The sequence below is a fragment of the Jatropha curcas genome, chromosome 3 (genome assembly GCF_041381405.1).
Source record: "Jatropha curcas cultivar XTBG-Jc1 chromosome 3, XTBG_Jcur_1.0, whole genome shotgun sequence".
Lineage (NCBI taxonomy): Eukaryota > Viridiplantae > Streptophyta > Magnoliopsida > Malpighiales > Euphorbiaceae > Jatropha > Jatropha curcas.
Window position 1 is genome coordinate 3126647 of NC_143153.1, and position 19122 is coordinate 3145768.

The window sequence follows — 19122 nt, forward strand, 5'->3', positions numbered from 1 at the left end:
GGTAATAACAACTTCTAAAAACCGCCAAACGGTATTTGATTTTGATTCTGCTAAGATTCGGACAACCCAAGTGGACTCAAATCTGACCCATGTTCTAGCTGTCCCCGTAATTTCAACCGATAAACAAGGGCAGCATCGAAATTCAATCCGCTCAAACGAAACGCTTATGTCTTCCTAATTAATTAATTTAAATTAATAACAACAGGCAATAAAAATTACTGACTTGATTTATTGATAAAAAAAAAAATTGATTCTTGACCAGAACCCAAATGAGGTGGGAGGGAAGAAAAGAACACACACGTTAAGGAAAGCAAAAGAAAATCAAAGAAAACAAAAAATACAACGAAAGATTTGCTTTAACAGCAAAGAGGACCAAATAGAGAGAGAAAAAAAGAGAGGCTTATTCTCTTCTTCAAAAAAAATTTTGCTTTGTTGAAGGGTTTAAGCTTCTCAAAATTTTTTTGTAGATTTTTTTTGTTTATTATTGTTGGTTTATTAGCGTATATCGATTTTAGTTATACTCAGAAGGAAAAAATAAGTTCTTTTCCCTTTTCATTTGGCTTTGGAATTTGAATGGTTGTTGTTGAAGGCTGTGGAAGTAGATCGAGCAGCAATCCCAGTTTCTGATCTGATTAAATCTCAGTGGAAATGGTATTTTCTTGTTTAATGTTTTTGGTTTTTATCACCATGGGAAACATAATTTCTTGTTTGTTGAATTTGATTTTGGATGTTTACTGTGTTTTATTTATTTTTTGACAATTTGATGGGTGGTGTTTGTTTACTTCATTGGTTTACTGATCTGTGCTTTACTTGGAGCTAAAGTAGATGCTAATGTCGCATTGTCATTTCTCTCTCTCTCTCTCTCTCTCTCTCTTGCTTTGATGTTGTGATTGCGATCTAATGAATATGTGTGCATCTATGGTGTTTCTTCCATGTGCCCATTTTGGTTTAAGGAGTAGTACAGAAACTGAGATTCTTCTTTCGCTATGTTGAGAGCAAAGTTAGTTATAGAACAATGAAATGGAAATGTTTGGTCCAGGGATATTAGCATTTGCCAATGCATTTCACATTTTGTTGGTTGCTGATGATAGTCTAGGCATTAGTATTAGTAATGGAGAAATGGTACCTATTCCAGCACTGTGTCAGCTATTCATGATTTGGCTTAGCATGAAATCAAATGTGAATTTGGTTATGCTTTACTGAATGGAATAAGAGACTGCACTGGAATCAAGGGCCTTTTATTTTTAAGATTTTTGGTTAATGACTAGAAAAATTCAAACCTTTTGTCTGATTTTCAATTATGTTCAATGCTTTAATTTATTTCAACTATACAAGTAAGCTTTAATATTGGTGTTAATTGTTGGTAGACTTGGGAACTCACGCGTCTAAACTGTCAAATAGTTGATGTGGCATATATTTCATTCAAAAAAAAAAATAAACCATATAATGTAATGTATTTAAGTGAAAGACCCATATGAAATTATTAATCATATTTTAAATGTTGATTATTATTTAATATTTAAAAAAATGTGAAAAGAAAATTTGTAATTTTCACTGCGTCCTCACTCTCTAGCAAGTACCATCCCTCCCTTTTTACCCCTAAATGTGTCATATGATATGCTCTTGAAAATATTTTTGGGTAAAATCTATGCCATGTTAACCATTTTGAGAGTTTTGGTGCATGCCCTCCCAAGTTTTGTCATAATCAACACTCATAATAAAGGTCATTTATAATTAACACTCATATTACAGGTTATGTATATAATTGGTACAAATTATATTGACCCTAATTGAAACCCAGACCAAAAGTTTAGATTTTTTAAGTAAAGTTGGATTTCTTCAGTCATTAGCATTTGCAATTTTATATGCGTTAGCTTTGATAAATCAGGCCAACCTAATTGTGACTTTAGTCAATCCAATTAATGTTTAATTCCTACCAAATCTGATAGACCACATGAAATAATTTGTATCATTCTTTTTTCCCCATTTTTCATTGCAAAAGCATGAGCAGTGCTTGCAAAATTGCAACCATTACTGCGTTCCTTGAAGTTTCAGAAGCTTAAAAACTATTTCAGTTTGGGGGATCACTAATAAACTTACTGATTGAGTTCAGAATTACTGAGTTGAAGGCCTGTAACACTAGCATATTCTTATGGCATTTTATTTATTTTTGTATTCTTTTGTTCATCTTACAATGCTGTTCATCATGGTTGCTAAGCTTCCTCTCTATCGGTAAAGAAGATATCTTCATTTTATTGGTATCGATTCCTTAACTGCATATGTTTCTGGTAGATCAGTTCCTAGTGTGTCTAATGTAGATTCACACTCACTAGAAATGAACTCATCCTTGTAACTTGATCCTTCGAATTAAATTTTGGTGTAGTTTGTTTTTACCAATTGGTTTTTTGATCTAGGGCATGAAATTGGATTTATTGCCCTCCATTTACCGATGAAATAGAGATGAATTGTTTTCTACATTCCACTGGTCTAGGGCCATAGTTTAGAAAAATCTAGGGCTCGTTAATCCTATATTGTACTCCCTCAGAGTCATTTTAATTTTTGCCCCTTGCACTCTATTTCCTACATCTTCTGTATGCTTAACATCCAGATTGGTGCATTTCTTTCCCTGCAATTCCTATGTCATACCATCACAGTCCCCTTTTTTCAACTTCTCTTCAATAGGTGCCACATACATCTTGGAAAAGAATGAGTTATTTTACCTGCTACCTCTAACATATGTGTTCATTTGCTATCAGCACTCTTTTCTCACTGTGGGGTGCAAATTGGAATATATTTTATGGAGGATAAACACACATATATTGACATTTGTTGTATGCTTGTGATTAACAATAGAAGTTAGTATCTGGAGCATAAGTACAATAGAAGTTAGTATCTGGAGCATAAGTGCATGAAATGGTGATACCTGGAACTTCTTTTTATCCATTATTTACTTTGGATGAGTCCTATAATTTTTTTTTTGGAATTGTCTGTACATTCATTGAGACTAAAAACCAAAGAAATTTTTTTCCCATTTCAATAACTGAAGTAGACAATTGAAAGAAAGTGCTTGCAGCTCGAAATGATGCTTAAATCTTGTGTATGCTATAAAAATTGATACCATTGCATTGAGGCAGTAAATTTCGACACCCTTTGTTTTGCAGGCTGCTGCTGTCAGTTTTATGGTTGGATCTCTTGTTTGGCTGGAAGATCCTGACGCAGCTTGGATTGACGGTGAAGTTGTGGAGATTAATGGTGAAAATATTAAGGTCGTTTGCACATCGGGAAAGACGGTAGGGGCTTGAGTTGACCTTCCAAAATGCCTACGTTTAATATATGCGTCAATCTTGACAATGTATTTGTCAACTGCTGATTGACAATTCACTATTTCATCTTGTTATCATGTCTAGTTGTTTTGTTTTTGTTTCTTATTGATGAACATTTAATCTGATGCTACTATTGTCACCCCCCCTCCCAAAAAAAAAAAAAAAAAAAAATTTGGGAAATTGTAGGTTGTTGTCAAAGCTTCCAATGTTTATCCAAAAGATGCAGAAGCCCCACCTTGTGGAGTGGATGATATGACAAAACTGGCTTATTTGCATGAACCAGGAGTCTTGCAGAATTTAAGATCAAGATATGATATGAATGAAATTTATGTGAGTTTTTGTGAGCAACATATAATTTATCATTCTCAATGCTACATTGGAGGTTGGATGTGAACTAGTTGAATCTTCAATTGCATGATTTTATGGTTTCTATATGGTTGTATTAAGTTTTGGTTTTCCTATAAGTCTTCCACGATTTTTACTCTATCTGGCTAACATGCTAAATCATGCCTCCAGACCTACACAGGGAACATATTAATTGCTGTGAATCCTTTTAGAAAGTTACCACATTTGTATGATAGTCATATGATGGCACAATATAAAGGGGCAGGCTTCGGTGAGCTGAGTCCACATCCTTTTGCTGTTGCAGATGCTGCGTACAGGCATGTTCTTTCTGGGAATTAGCAGCTTATCTTCTTCCCCTTTTTACTCATTTGATAAAAGAAAATGCTGTTTACATGTGGATGCAGGCTAATGATCAACGAAGGGATAAGTCAGTCAATTTTAGTTAGTGGTGAGAGTGGGGCTGGTAAAACAGAAAGCACAAAATTACTTATGCGTTATCTTGCTTATATGGGAGGGAGAGCTGCTGCTGAGGGGAGGACTGTTGAGCAGCAAGTCCTGGAGGTGACCTATTCTTATATTTTCTTCTGTGACTAGCAGATACAAATATTTAAGAAATCAGAATGATTGACAGTGTATTGCATTTGTATTCTTTCATCATTTTGCAGTCCAATCCTGTTTTAGAAGCATTTGGTAACGCTAAGACTGTTAGAAACAATAACTCAAGGTGGGAAGATCTATAGGAAAAACTTTCACATGTAGTTGGTAATGCCATAACATGCTTTTAATTTGATTTTATTCTCATTTGCATGCTGTGAATGCTGCAGTCGTTTTGGTAAGTTTGTGGAGATTCAATTTGATCAGAGGGGAAGGATTTCAGGAGCTGCTATCAGAACTTATTTGCTGGAAAGATCACGTGTTTGTCAGGTTTCTGATCCTGAGAGAAATTATCACTGCTTCTACATGCTTTGTGCTGCACCACCGGAGGTAATGGGCCTTTCTTCCTTCCCTTGTGCTTAGTGAACCTAATGTAAAAATCTTGTTTGCCTTACCTAATGCTGTTGACATGAGTACGTGATTCATGTTAGCAACACATTTTGCACCATATATTGCGGAAGTGAAAGTGATTAAGTAAAGTTACTGTTTTCAAGGTTGATGTAGTCTTCAATGTTCATCTTTTCACTTCTAGGAACATCTCATTGTTTCTTTCCTTTATCATTCATCAGGATCTTCAGAAATACAAATTGGGAAACCCAAGAACATTCCATTATCTGAATCAATCAAATTGCTTCGAATTGGATGGTGTTGATGATTCTAAGGAATACATTGCAACGAGGAGGGCAATGGAAATTGTTGGAATAAGTTCTGATGAACAGGTATTGTATAAGAAGCTATTTCAATTGAGCTTGACAGGATGCCATAAAAATCCTATTTTTTTTCTCTGTTAACCTGACAGGATGCCATATTTCGAGTTGTGGCTGCAATCCTCCATCTTGGAAATGTTGAATTTGCAAAGGGGAAGGAAATAGACTCATCGATGCCTAAAGATGAAAAGTCTTGGTTTCATCTAAGAACTGCTGCTGAGCTTTTAATGTAAATGGCAATTTCATTTACATATCCATCCAGTAAATTGTAATAGATATGCTATTTTTAAAAACATGCGAACCCCATATATTTTCATAACGGAAGGATACGGAGTTTCTGAAATCTCAATATTGTTAGGTGTGATCTGAAGGCACTAGAAGACTCTCTGTGCAAACGTGTAATTGTGACTCGTGATGAAACTATTACAAAGTGGTTAGATCCTGAATCTGCTGCACTTAGCAGAGATGCATTGGCTAAAATTGTTTACTCAAGGTTGTTTGATTGGTAAGTTTCACTTTCATACACGATGTAAGTCATTGTGTTTCCGTTCTCGCATATAAGTTGTTACATTGTCAATTTTTTTACTAACTTGCATGTAGAGCATTGGAATCTGTTGTTAAGCATCTCTATAATACTTCCCTTCTTTCTTTAGGCTGGTGGATAAGATTAACAGTTCAATTGGTCAAGACCCTGATTCGAAGTTCTTGATTGGTGTGCTGGATATTTATGGATTTGAGAGTTTCAAGACAAACAGGTGCTTAACTGGTAGGCCTTTTATTTACATTATTTAGAAAAGTTGGTTCTGCAAGAGAACTAATTTTTCCATTCAAGGGTATCAAGTGCCACATCATGTCTTGAGGCCATAACTGTGCTATAAAATGTAGGGTAGGATGCTTGGCATGAAAGAGGATAATTTAGATTTGTCGATAATGACTCTATTCATGTTGATTAGTTGAGGAAGAAATCAGATTTCTGGTAGTGCAGTATCATTATCTTATAGCTTTAGCTTTACTGCTCATGATCATACTAGTTCATGCAACTCCATTTAGCATATCGGGTTCCCTGACGCATCAGTGTTGGAGGGGTTTATTTTCATATAGTGGGCAACTCCAAGCAGCTGATAACCTGGTTAATCTGCTTATATTTTAGGTGGCTATAACATATATAGCTACTTACTATTTGAAGGATTATTGCAGTGTATAGCAGTCATTAGCTTCTCTTCTGTGAGGCACAATAGAGGGATTCAAATTAATTGAATCGGTCACAGTAAGCGAACCTTTGTGGATGCTCGTTTCATTCTTTCAACTGATTCTTGATATTACTTGATTCTTTCAGTTTTGAGCAATTTTGCATCAACTTGACGAATGAAAAACTTCAGCAACATTTTAATCAGGTACATTTGTAGAGTTGATGGTACTGTGTTTAGGTTCCTTTGTGTTTCATCTCTTGACTGCATTTAATATGATGCATAAATATCTCTTTGCAGCATGTCTTCAAAATGGAGCAAGAAGAATATACAAAAGAAGAAATTGATTGGAGCTACATTGAATTTGTTGATAATCAAGATGTTCTGGATCTCATTGAAAAGGTTTGTTTTCTTCTACCTTGTCATGTCTGCTCTGCTGTAACTTTCCCGGATCTAGCTTGAAGTGATACTGTAAAATCTATATTGATGACATGTAGTTGATTTTCTAAATCATTAAGTTATGTAAAATAGCAGATAGAGCTTGTATCAAATACAACTGCAGTCTAATTGGTGATGTTCATGTCAATGTACTCTTAAGATATTGTAATTTGTTTGCCTTATTATCTTCGAACTATATATTCTTCTTATTGCAATATGTTGATAATCCCATCCTTGGGATTGTGCTGGATCCGGATGGAACTAAATAGACATATCTATAATTCATCCCCCAACACCAAAATATGTGGTTTTTGGTTGGTGTTTGACTTGTTTTGAGATTTATTGTTTTTTTTATTTACTTTCAGAAACCCGGTGGCATAATTGCGCTTCTGGATGAGGCATGGTAAGCATATAGCAATGCTACTGTTCACACTTGCTTCAATAAAATTCTTTGAGTTAGTTCAACTTCTCCCCCAATCGATTTTTTCTGCATGGTCACACAACTATGACTTGTTTTTTCTAGTATGTTTCCAAGATCAACACATGAAACTTTTGCTCAAAAGTTATACCAGACATTTAAAAGTCATAAACGGTTCAGCAAGCCAAAATTAGCTCGAAGTGACTTCACAATATGCCACTATGCTGGTGATGTAAGTGCATTTTTATGTCCTGGTTCAGCAATGATGTTGCGTCCAAATAATAATTTTTGAATTTTCAGATATATTGATAGAGCTTTGACTCATTAATCAGGTCACGTATCAAACTGAACTGTTTTTGGACAAGAACAAAGACTATGTTGTTGCTGAGCATCAGGCACTCTTAAGTGCTTCCAAATGTTCCTTTGTTTCAGGATTGTTTCCACTTTTAGCTGAAGAATCTTCGAAACAGTCAAAATTCTCTTCAATAGGTTCTCGGTTTAAGGTATGATGTATTGTTTCTTCGTGTTTTCCCCAAATGATGTGCTTCATCTTATGGTTGTGAGTTGCTGTTCTTTACTTCATGCAGCAACAACTACAAGCTTTGCTTGAAACTCTCAGTTCAACAGAGCCACATTACATTCGCTGTGTGAAGCCCAACAATCTTCTTAAGCCAGCAATTTTTGAGAATAAAAATGTTCTTCAACAGTTACGATGTGGGGTAAGATTGGTTAATGTCCATTATTCTGAATCTTGACTATGTTAAAGTTGTAATTGGAACTGCCTGAATACACTAGTCCACATCTATCTTGTGTCATTTCAGGGAGTCATGGAAGCAATTAGGATTAGTTGTGCAGGGTACCCTACTCGAAAATCATTTGATGAATTTGTAGACAGATTTGGAATCCTTGCACCAGAAGTTTTGGATGGAAGGTATTTGATTCTTTCTCGTGTCTGTAAGATTTTCTGCTGAGCCTTGAAGATTCTGATGCTTTTGTAATGCAATTCTCTGTCAGTTCTGATGAAGTTGCTGCTTGCAAGAGGCTTCTGGAAAAGGTCGGACTTAAAGGCTATCAGGTGAATATCTGAGACATGAACAGATTCTCTTCTAAGAATGCAATCCGTTCACTTAGTTGTATAATTTCTATGAATTTCTTGTGAGTGTAGCCATTGTCGATATACTAGGATTTTTATTTCATTCTACCTTTGGCATGGTTTCATGTTCGTTTCGCAGTAATGCTTTGAAGTTTAACAATGTTGCTCTTCATTGTTAATTTGATAATAAGACCTAGCTTGATGGGTGGCTAGAACATTTTCTTAAAAATCTGCTATGGGAGTCAATTGGATCCGCAAGAGCTTAATCTTTATCTTCAGGAAAGGCCTTTTTGTTTGGGCAATAAATATTATTTCCATTTGATTTTGCAGATTGGTAAAACAAAGGTGTTCCTTAGGGCTGGTCAAATGGCAGAGCTGGATGCTCGCAGGAGTGAGGTGTTAGGAAGATCAGCGAGCATTATTCAAAGGAAAGTGCGGTCTTACTTGTCTCGCAGAACTTTTATCAAGCTCCGTCGATCTGCAATACAGATTCAATCAGCATGCAGAGGTGCTTCATTGCTTTGTCCTTTGTATTAGTTGTTATTGCTGTCTGCCTAGGCAATCAGAATTGCTGTAACTCTATTTATTTTGTCTGTGTCTAATGCAGGACAACTTGCTCGGCAAGTTTATGAGAACATGCGGAGAGAGGCTGCTTCTCTGAGGATTCAAACATATCTGCGAATGCATTTTGCAAGGAAAGCATATACAGAATTGTCTTGCTCGGTTATATCTATTCAAACGGGTATGCGTGGGATGGCTGCTAGGGATGAATTACGCTTCAGAAGGCAGACTAGAGCAGCAATTATAATTCAGGTAAAAATTATTCCTGGTGGCTGGGGCATTCACTGCTGCTCATGAAGTACGATTTTTTGTTATAAGTTTTTGTGCATTGGAAGGACTTGTTTCAACAATTCTGATGCTCTTTTAAGCTGTCTGTTCATGAACTGATATCACCCTTGTTTCACTGTACCTCAGAGTCAATGTCGCAAATACTTGGCCCGGTTACATTATTTGAAATTAAAGAAGGCAGCAATTACAACACAGTGTGCATGGAGAGGGAAAGTTGCTCGTAAAGAACTGCGTAAACTTAAGATGGTCAGCTCCTCCCGTTTCTTTAATTTGTTGTTTGATCTTGTGAAATTATTGTGAAACAGCTGAGGATGGAAGTCTTCTCTTCTTTTTGTCTCTTTTTTATTCTGACGAGTCCTCTGCTATGAATTAAAATGCTTTACTCATATATCACTAGTAAAAGTTTTACTGAAACTTGGCTCTTGAAAGAAAAATCTTACATTGTTATTTCTTAAACTATAATGATCCATTTCCCTCATTGATAGCACAAGAGGCCCAAAAAAGCTACGTCATCTATCACTTTCAAATGATGGGCATATGTATTTCATACACTTTATTTTAGCAAAAACTTGTTTTTAGATTGAAAGTTGCTTAGGAAGAGCTTAAATGCTTGTAAATTGCATTTATTATTGAAATTTTGGTTTTAGTTCTTTTTGAATTATTCACTGGCTGATTTTTGGACTTGCTTACATTGTTCAGCATTTTTTGTGCTACTAAATCCTTTCCATTTTATTGTTGTTAATTTTTTTTCCTGAGGCTATGCAGTCCTTTTAAAGCAGTTAAAATTTTTGTTTTTGCATGTAAAATGTAGATTTTTTCTCTCTTTTTTCATCGTTCTTTTATTTACAGGCTGCAAGGGAAACTGGTGCTCTTCAAGCTGCCAAAAATAAATTAGAAAAGCAAGTTGAAGAATTAACATGGAGACTTCAGCTGGAGAAACGCATGAGGGTATATATAGCATATATATGGAAAATTTCTGTGTAGTAATCATATGATGCTTGTTTCATCAAAACTCATCAATTTCTTTGATCTATCAGATTTAAATTAATTCATTTTCTTAAACCATTTATTTAATCTTTTTATTATGGCCATATATTTCAGTAGCTTGTGTGTTTGAAACTTGCTTCAGGTGTTCAGTTTCGATATATAGAAAATGAATCATTAATAGAACTAGAGAGGGGATACTCCTCTAGTCTGTCCTCTAATCCTTGTTTGGTCATGTAATAAAATGGTTTTTTTTTTTTCCTAATCTCTTGTTTTCTTTTCTCAAAATTTTACATGATTTGTCATTTCTAGGCTGATCTGGAAGAATCTAAAACACAAGAAAATGCAAAACTACAGTTAGCTTTACAAGAAATGCAGCTTCAGTTCAAAGAAACTAAGGAAATGCTCATAAAGGAACAGGAGGCGGCCAAAAAGGTCACAGAAATTGTCCCTGTTATACAGGAGGTTCCTGTAGTTGATCATGCAATGCTGGAGAAGCTTACTACAGAAAATGAGAAACTCAAGGTAGGAGGCTCATGGTTTGGTGTCTTTATACCATGTATGGTCGCAGAGATCTAAGAAGTGTCCGAATTTCGGAGAACATGCTTTTTTGATTTATTTTTTTGACTATTGATTCTGTTCTTATGATAAATTTCAGGCTTTGGTTAGTTCACTGGAACAGAAAATTGATGAAACAGAGAAAAAATTTGAAGAGACGAACAAAATAAGTGAAGAAAGGTTGAAGCAAGCTTTGGAGGCAGAGTCTAAAATAGTTGAACTGAAGACTGCAATGCATAGGTTGTTGTCATGTTTAATCTACACAGAGAGATGTCAACAATTGTTTTTTGCATGTGTGTGTGTGTATTGGATTATCCTGTGATCCTGTTAATACCTTGATTCTCATGATCCTTTTTTTCCCCTGTATCTGTTTACTTGTTTCCAGGCTGGAAGAAAAATTTTCTGACATGGAAACTGAGAACCAAGTTCTTCGGCAGCAAAGTTTAGTCCAGACACCTGTTAAGAAGACATCAGAGCGCCCTCCGATTCCAGCACCTCAGGTCTGCATTTTCTGCAAAGATTGTATCCTCCATTTTCCCCTCTCTCATGCTAACCTTCCTTTTTTATTTCAGAGTTTGGAAAATGGTCACCATGTGAATGAAGAGCAAAAAGCCAATGTAATCTATTCCATTGATCATCTACCTCTAGCAATTTTGGATTTTTTACATTAATAAGTTCAAACTTGCTTCCTGTTTGATGATTGTTGGTGGGGTTTCTTTCTGCAGGAACCACAGACACCTGTAAAGGTATTTGGCACAGAGTCAGATAGCAAGCTTAGGAGATCCCACATTGAACGTCAACATGTATGTGCAAACAAAATTATTTTTTGATTCATCTATTATGTGTCCTTAAGAAGGATGTGAGCCGTGAAATTACAACATTTGGATTCTTATTCTTGCAACAGGAAAATATTGATGCTCTTATTAGTTGCGTTACGACTAACATTGGCTATAGTCATGGAAAACCTGTTGCGGCATTTACCATATATAAATGTCTTCTCCACTGGAAATCATTTGAAGCGGAAAGGACAAGTGTGTTTGATCGTCTCATTCAAATGATTGGTTCTGCAATTGAGGTAACTGAATATGTCAGGTGTTGCTGTTGATAGGAAAAGCACTGTGGAGTGCAACGATATGTTGCACAAGGCATGCCAATGATAATGCTTTGCTTGATTACAGAATGAAGATGATAATGATCATATGGCTTACTGGTTATCAAATACATCGACTTTATTGTTTTTGCTGCAACGGAGTCTGAAGGCAGCTGGTGCTACTGGTGCAACTCCAAATAAGAAAGCTTCATCCTTGTTTGGGAGGATGGCCATGGTATTAATTCTCTTATTTTATTCAATTAATCCAGTTTTCTTTTATGACATTTGATTTTTGCTTTTGAGGTAATGGTTTGTTTCTCTAATTGCATTCTTGGTCAATTCCAGGGTTTTCGCTCTTCACCCTCCTCTTCCAACCTTGCTGCTGCTGCTGCTGCACCGACAGTAGTGCGCCAGGTAGAGGCAAAATACCCAGCATTGCTTTTCAAGCAACAGCTTGCAGCATATGTGGAGAAAATATATGGAATTATACGCGACAACTTGAAGAAGGAATTGTCATCATTCCTTTCATTATGCATCCAGGTATACTGCACTTCATTTTGACATGCTGAAGTGGAACTCATTGTTTTTTATTCCAACTTCATGCCAATTTCAGCAATTGTAAGTTAATGCTATCTTCGATGCCAACTTTAGGCACCAAGAACATCTAAGGGAAATGTTCTCAGATCTGGGCGGTCCTTTGGTAAAGATTCTCCTTTAAGCCATTGGCAGAGCATAATTGATAGTCTCAACACTCTCCTCAGCACTTTGAAACAAAATTTTGTATGAACTTTACTGTTTACTCGTTTAATTGTCTTTTAAATGCACAGGAATTCTCACTGTTATTGATATCTCAGGTGCCTCCAGTTCTTATCCAGAAGATCTATACCCAAACTTTCTCATACATCAATGTACAACTATTCAATAGGTAATTAGTAATTCTGCTCTTGTGATATTATCATCTTATGCCAAAACGTTTCCTTATATGGAGATTCTGTGATGTTTAGTCTTCTTTTGCGCCGTGAGTGTTGTACATTTAGCAATGGTGAATATGTGAAATCTGGATTAGCTGAGCTAGAGCTATGGTGTTGCCAAGCTAAAGAAGAGGTAAGTTTATTTGCTTTCCTTTTGAGCATTGTATTGCCTCATTTGTTTGTTATTATACTTGTTATTTCATGAGCATATGCTGCATTCTACAATCTCTAGATCCCTTAGCTGTGCCATAAATTTCCCTGATTCTCATTCCTTCACCTCCTTTGATTGCAGTATGCTGGTGCATCTTGGGATGAACTAAAGCACATAAGACAGGCTGTTGGGTTTTTGGTATGCCAGTTCCTTTTCATTTTAATTTTAGTTCTAACATAATGGTAATCTTGTAATATGCTGCTTACTTAATTTTCTTGTCCTGGCCCTCAGGTTATACATCAGAAGTATAGAATATCCTATGATGAAATAACCAATGATCTCTGTCCTGTGAGTCCCTCTCTCCTCTCTCTTCTCTCTTCTCTCTTCTCTCTCTCTGTCTCCGCCCCTCAACTCTTATATTATGTGTATTAGTGAGCACACGGGGAATTAGATTTTGTAGTAGGCCGTTGATTCTCTGAATTGTCAATTGAAATGGTTGCCAAAATGGGTAACCAACCTCGACTTCAAGGGTAGCTATTTATGTTTGATCCTGGTGACCACTCTAGACATCAATTTTTTATTGGGGATCTGCTCAATGCCTTTCCTTAAATTCACTGGAAAAACAAGTATTTTGGTGTGCAGAAGCCTCTCTCTCACTATGATTGTTTATTTTTTAGATCCTGAGCGTGCAGCAGCTGTACAGAATCTGTACTCTGTACTGGGATGACAACTATAACACTCGAAGCGTGTCTCCTGCTGTAAGTGTATATGAAAGAGTTTCTGCAGTGATGTTTTTGGAGTTTGTGTTCTTATCAAGCTGAATCAAAGCTCTGTAACTTCACCTTCAATCTTTCTTCAGGTCATTTCCAGCATGAGGGTACTCATGACCGAGGACTCCAATGATGCTGCTAGCAGTTCCTTTTTGTTGGATGACAATTCTGGGTGAGAATTTCCTCAGCTCTCATATATTCTAAAATTTGGTACTGTGGAAATGAAAGTAGATGTTTCTTTGAAGCTATCTTATTAGTCTGCAATTTTTTTTTTTTTGGTGATTTACTCAATGTTGTATCGTACGTTCGTACCATCTAATTTGTAATTCTTAACACAGCATACCATTCTCTATTGATGACCTTTCAAATTCACTGCAAGAGAAAGATTTTATGGATGTTGAACCAGCGGAGGAACTACTTGGGAGTCCAGCCTTTCAATTTTTACGCGAGTAAGGCATGGAAGCTCAAGCTTCTCATCTTTTTTGTCTGAAGTAGGCAGTGATCTATCTCTCTGGTCAGTGATACGATGGTTGTAAAGTTAAATCTTTTTTTTTTTTTTCCAATTCTTTTCTTCATCCTTGCCCCAATGTAAAATATCTTATTAATTTATTATTTTTTTATATTCAAATTTGTAAAATCCATCCTTGTGAGGGGCAAAGGAAAGGTAATACCTTCTTGTTGGGTTGAGTGTGCATTCTTTAGTGAAATCCTATATTTGTTTTTGCTTTGGTCTTTTTTTTTTTTTTTTTTTTTTAGCCATAATTTGGCTGCAAATTTTATGTAGGAAGTTTAGAGGAAGTGCATAGTGTCATTCTGCGGTTGAGGCATTTTTCTCTCCACCCAATTTTCTTTGTATAAAAACAAGACATTTGAACATTAGTTCATAGTAATGAAAAATATATGGGATTGAATTATATTGCATTCTTTGTATTAAATAAATTTTTGTTCAATTTTTATATTTCATTTGATAGTTATTTTATTTTGGTTACTTCATGCAATAATAGTAAATATATAACTTTAAATTTCAAATGTGTGATAATTTATTGTATGTAATAATTTTTTTTTAAATTATGAAATGTAAATTTCATAAACAGCATATGATGTGTCCTTTATTTTATAGAATAGCTTTTTCATTCTTTAAAAGCTGAATTATTAGTTGCTTGGAAACCAGACCATGAAGAATAGGATAATTTAACAGGAGGCCATTAAGGGAAAAAAAATATTTTCATTTTTCATTTTCCTACATACAAAAAGGAACATAATTTGGTCCCTTAATTTCTAAACAAAGGAAAAGGGTCTTCACCTATAATAAACCAAAAAAAAAAAAAAAAAAAAAAAACATTTTCATATTTTATTAAAGAAACCATAATAAATATCCAAAGCATCCATCAGAGCTAGAATACATAAATAAATATTGACTTGCAATCTGAAAATAATAAATGAACAGTGATAAGTATCGCAAAGAAGATTGTGTTTGTAGCCCATGAGGAGATCACATGGATTCCCAATAAGAACCCAATTGAGTACTGACTGCTACCTCACCACACCCTTCTGTACCACAAAACTAACATCTACACACTATTAGGGACCATACACTCTTTAAGGTTTTTGGACCCAAATTAATACTGGACCATTTTTGTTTTTCTCTGTTTTTCTTTTTTAATCTTGAAAACTGTACAACTGTAACTCCATTAAAGACCAGTTGGGTTCCAACCAAAGTTTGTAGCTTTTACAACTGGCTTGCATGGTAGTCAAATTGTGTAATAAATCATATTTATATTGTGTTTTTATTTTACAAAATTAGTTACTTTGATATCTCTTAGTTATTTGAATGGTTTTAGCTGTTTAAAATAGCGCTTCATAAAATATTAAAACCAAAACGTTTTATATAAAATTTTACTTTAATCTCTAAAAATTAAATTCAAACACTATGTTACTGAACACTAAAAAAATAAAATATAGTCAAATCGCGAAAAAGCACTTAAAAAGTTATTGTCGAACACCGTCTGTCTGTCTGATATAATATTTGATGTTAAATGTGTGAAGTACTTGATTGGCCCTTGTTTTATATTTTGTTTTGTATGAAAGAAAACTATCTATGGAGGTTTGTGGTTAGTGATTAGTGTGAGGAAGCATGTGGGCTGTCCATGGAGTTCACCTGACTGACTGACTTGAGTTTTTTTGAACACTCTGTAATTGGTCCATAGTTTGGCATTTAGGTCCCCTGTCTAAGTCTCACTGCTTGCTTCTCTACAGGTTATTAAGTAAACCTATCCACATGGATGATGATGAATCACAATCCTACCTTCCTTTTGATGTTGAGTTTGGCATATTGCTTCATATACTTGTACCTTGACATTGAAATCTTTAGTATTGTATATGACAATACTTGATTTAGACTACTCAGCATCTGAATTTTTGTTCAGCTTTTCTCATTTTCAATTATCAACTATATAAGGAAGTTTCTAAATGGAAAATGGTGGACCACACTTGGAGATTTTTTTTCTTAAAGTTTTTTATTTCAATTAGAAATAAATTATCTATTAAAAATTCTTAAAAAGAGGAAAAATATATCTCTTTTATTATTTGATTTTATAAATAAAAGTCATGATTAGTAAAATCATAAATGAATAATAAATTTATTCACAGACTGAACTAACCTTTAAAGTTTCGAGAATATATATTTTTTAATTGTATCATTAATTGTCTAAATTTTATCATGCAAGTAAACCTATTCAAAAGAGAGGTTAATAAGTTTGATTCCAATTTATTCGTGTGTATGTATATTTTATTTACCTAAATTAGCATATAATAAGAAATATTTTATTAATTGGAGAAACACTGAGGTGTATTGGATTAGGATTGCGTTAGATTTTAAAATAATTGTCGAGTTTGACGGAATTAAAAGATTTTGTAAAATTTTTACGGATTCCATTAGAATTCTACATCAAATTTTATAAAATTGGTGTGACTTTCTTTACAGATTTTGATTGACTTTGATGAAATTAAAATGATTTTTATGTATCTAATTAAAATTAATTTTAGGATCTAATTGAACAAATTAAAAAACTTTGGAACCAATTGAAAAACTGAAAAATAATGAGGCATCAAAAAGTAAAATATGTCATCTTCTCTAAAAACGGTTTTTATTTATTAAAACCTTACCGTCTCCGATAGCCATCCTGTGCTCCTAGAATAGTCGCGATGTAGTCAGAAGATCACAGGTTTCTCGTCCCTTGCTTGAACGATGACCGTTTCGTCAGAAAATCGTAGGTCCACATATATATATATAACCAAAAATCAGCAACTACCACTAGCTAAGACTTGCGCTAGCTGCCAGAGCTCGAGCAAGGAGGTGGCACACATCGAGACAAGCCCGATGTACAGCCCACCCCTTGCGACCCATGGAGCTTAGCAGTCTGGCCATAATAATGGTAGACTGTATTCTTCATTTCTTCGACTATTTCAAAACTTTTCTAATTTTTTTATTTGATTCATTATTTAATTGAAACCAAAGCATGAAAATTTCAAAAAATAATCGAATTAATTCTGAAAAATTTGCAGCAACATTAATATTAATTTTTGCCAAAATATCAAATTCTCAGCACATGAATTAATTTGAAACTATTTCAATAATTAATACATTGTTTTGCACCTTAAGGGGTGGAGATGAAAGTGGTATAAGTATTTTAGGATACTCGCTCTACTCCGATTCTTTTTAAAGAGAATACGGGTAGTTATAGATAGGTTTGGAACGGATATAGATAATGAAATTACTAGCGGTAACGGATATGGGTATAATCACTATCCATAACAGATACAGGGTAGGATAGGGGTATAGCTCTTTGGATACCCTCTACTCATTAACAGTTATATTAAACACGTTCTGTAGTGGATACTCTATCCATTATTAGTAAAACATGTATTTTAAATAAATTCAAATTTGGATAGTTAAGATTTGCGGTTATCCAACCTGTTTTAGAGGTACTTTAAATGAGTTTTAGACAGATATGGGTAGTAAAAATTTAAACGGTTTAAATACGGGTACTTAAATGAGTATTTAAACGAGTTTAGAACGGATACGATTAGTAAAATTTTAAATGGATACCTATACAAATAGTTTAAAATTCCCGGGTATCTGACGCTTCCATCCTTATTTAAGGGGTGTGTTGTATTAAGATTCTATTAGATTTTAAAATATTTTTAAAATCTTTGGATTGGACAATGGATTTGTGAATGACTCTTTATTCATACTTAGCACTCTAAAATCTAATAAAATCAATAGTTTTATAAAATCATTCCAAATCAGTAATTTTTGAATACTATCAAATTTTTATTGATTTTTAAAAAGTCTAAATTAAATACCATCAGATTTTTATGGATTCTATAAGAGTCTGAATTGAATACCATAATTTTAATAGACTCCAAAAAAAATCTAGATTGAATATCATTGAAATTTTAAAAATTTTTAAAATCTAACAGACTCTTAGTCCAATACACTCTCCTAAGAGTTTGTTCGGTAAAATTAATTGTTTTGATAGTTGTTAACTGTTTTAGTAGCGTTTAACTGTTAGCTGTTTGAGTTGATTTTTATAAAACACTAAAAGTTAAACATTACATATGTTAACATTTTATAAAACGCTATTTTAATTTCTAAAAGTTAATTCAAATGTTATGTTACGGAACACTATCTCGACTAGTTAAAACGCTAAAATACTACTTAGAAAGTTGTTGCTGCCAAACACAGCTTAAGTAATACCAAAGATAGTTTTTATTTATTTAGAATAAATACCCAAGATAGGTTGATGAATTATTTTGGAATCACATCTTTATCGATCATTTATTAGAGAAAAAACAATGGGAGCTAGCCGACGAGATCGTTGTCCATAGAAAATAAAAATCACATTATCTAAATTGAAATTCATTAATTTTTGATGCATAAAGTGGACCAAAAGGGAGAGTTTGACACCCAAAGGCCACGTTGAGATTGAAATTGAAATCCCAAAATTTCCTATTTCAATAGCTAAATTTGTGGTTCTTCTTAAATATGTTAGTGTTGTGGAGAGGGAGTTGCTAACCGTTTGTGGGTCTTCATAAATTAAATATTTGTTACTATCGTTATAATCAGTAGGCCAAATTTTTTTATCCTAATGGTAGGTCTTAATTTTCAACACAAATCTTAACCACTTTGATGCATTTAGACTCTGATTGATACCAATAATAAAATCTAATAAGAAACACAATATAGAATGGAATAGAATAGAATAAAAATGATAATAGAATTGGATATAATAAGAGATGAAACTGTGTTTTAATTGGTTGACCCGCATCAATTTAATCAATCAAAATCCTTTCTTCTATAATTATATTATAGTAATTATTTAATTAATACATATTATTAATACTTTTATGACTCACTGATCAATCGTTAATGGGTTTGTGCAGAAAAATTAATTGTTTTAATAGTTATTAATTGTTTTAGTAGCATTTAACTGTTAGCTGTTTTAGTAGTTTTTCGTGAAAAGCTAAAATTTAAATGTTATATGAATTAAATTTTCATAAAACACTACATCAACTTTTAAAA

The 19122-nt window shown here is 34.1% G+C and overlaps 1 protein-coding gene across 1 annotated transcript; it reads left to right on the top strand.

Moving 5' to 3' along the window:
• The first annotated feature begins 242 nt into the window (after nt 1–242).
• On the top strand, nt 243–14260 carry LOC105644448 (myosin-6). The gene is made up of 39 exons (XM_089718782.1): nt 243–651; nt 3162–3290; nt 3510–3653; nt 3840–3985; nt 4073–4229; nt 4334–4392; nt 4493–4652; nt 4892–5041; nt 5122–5258; nt 5388–5534; nt 5683–5784; nt 6366–6423; nt 6517–6618; nt 7020–7057; nt 7178–7304; nt 7405–7575; nt 7660–7791; nt 7894–8003; nt 8087–8147; nt 8496–8673; nt 8773–8978; nt 9141–9260; nt 9864–9962; nt 10311–10523; nt 10657–10796; nt 10942–11056; nt 11129–11173; nt 11282–11359; nt 11461–11631; nt 11735–11881; nt 11992–12186; nt 12298–12426; nt 12501–12571; nt 12651–12750; nt 12910–12966; nt 13060–13116; nt 13446–13526; nt 13628–13710; nt 13877–14260. Exons 1-39 carry the CDS (start codon nt 649–651, stop codon nt 13989–13991), a joined length of 4533 nt encoding a protein of 1510 aa, XP_089574908.1. The 5' UTR covers nt 243–648; the 3' UTR covers nt 13992–14260.
• Nucleotides 14261–19122: the final 4862 nt, after the last annotated feature.

Bases quoted from the DNA above. Each gene is read 5' to 3' on its own strand.
- LOC105644448 (XM_089718782.1), top strand. The intron at 6,424-6,516 runs GTACATTTGTAG...ATCTCTTTGCAG, and splicing joins TTCAGCAACATTTTAATCAG to CATGTCTTCAAAATGGAGCA. The intron at 8,674-8,772 runs GTGCTTCATTGC...TGTCTAATGCAG, and splicing joins GATTCAATCAGCATGCAGAG to GACAACTTGCTCGGCAAGTT.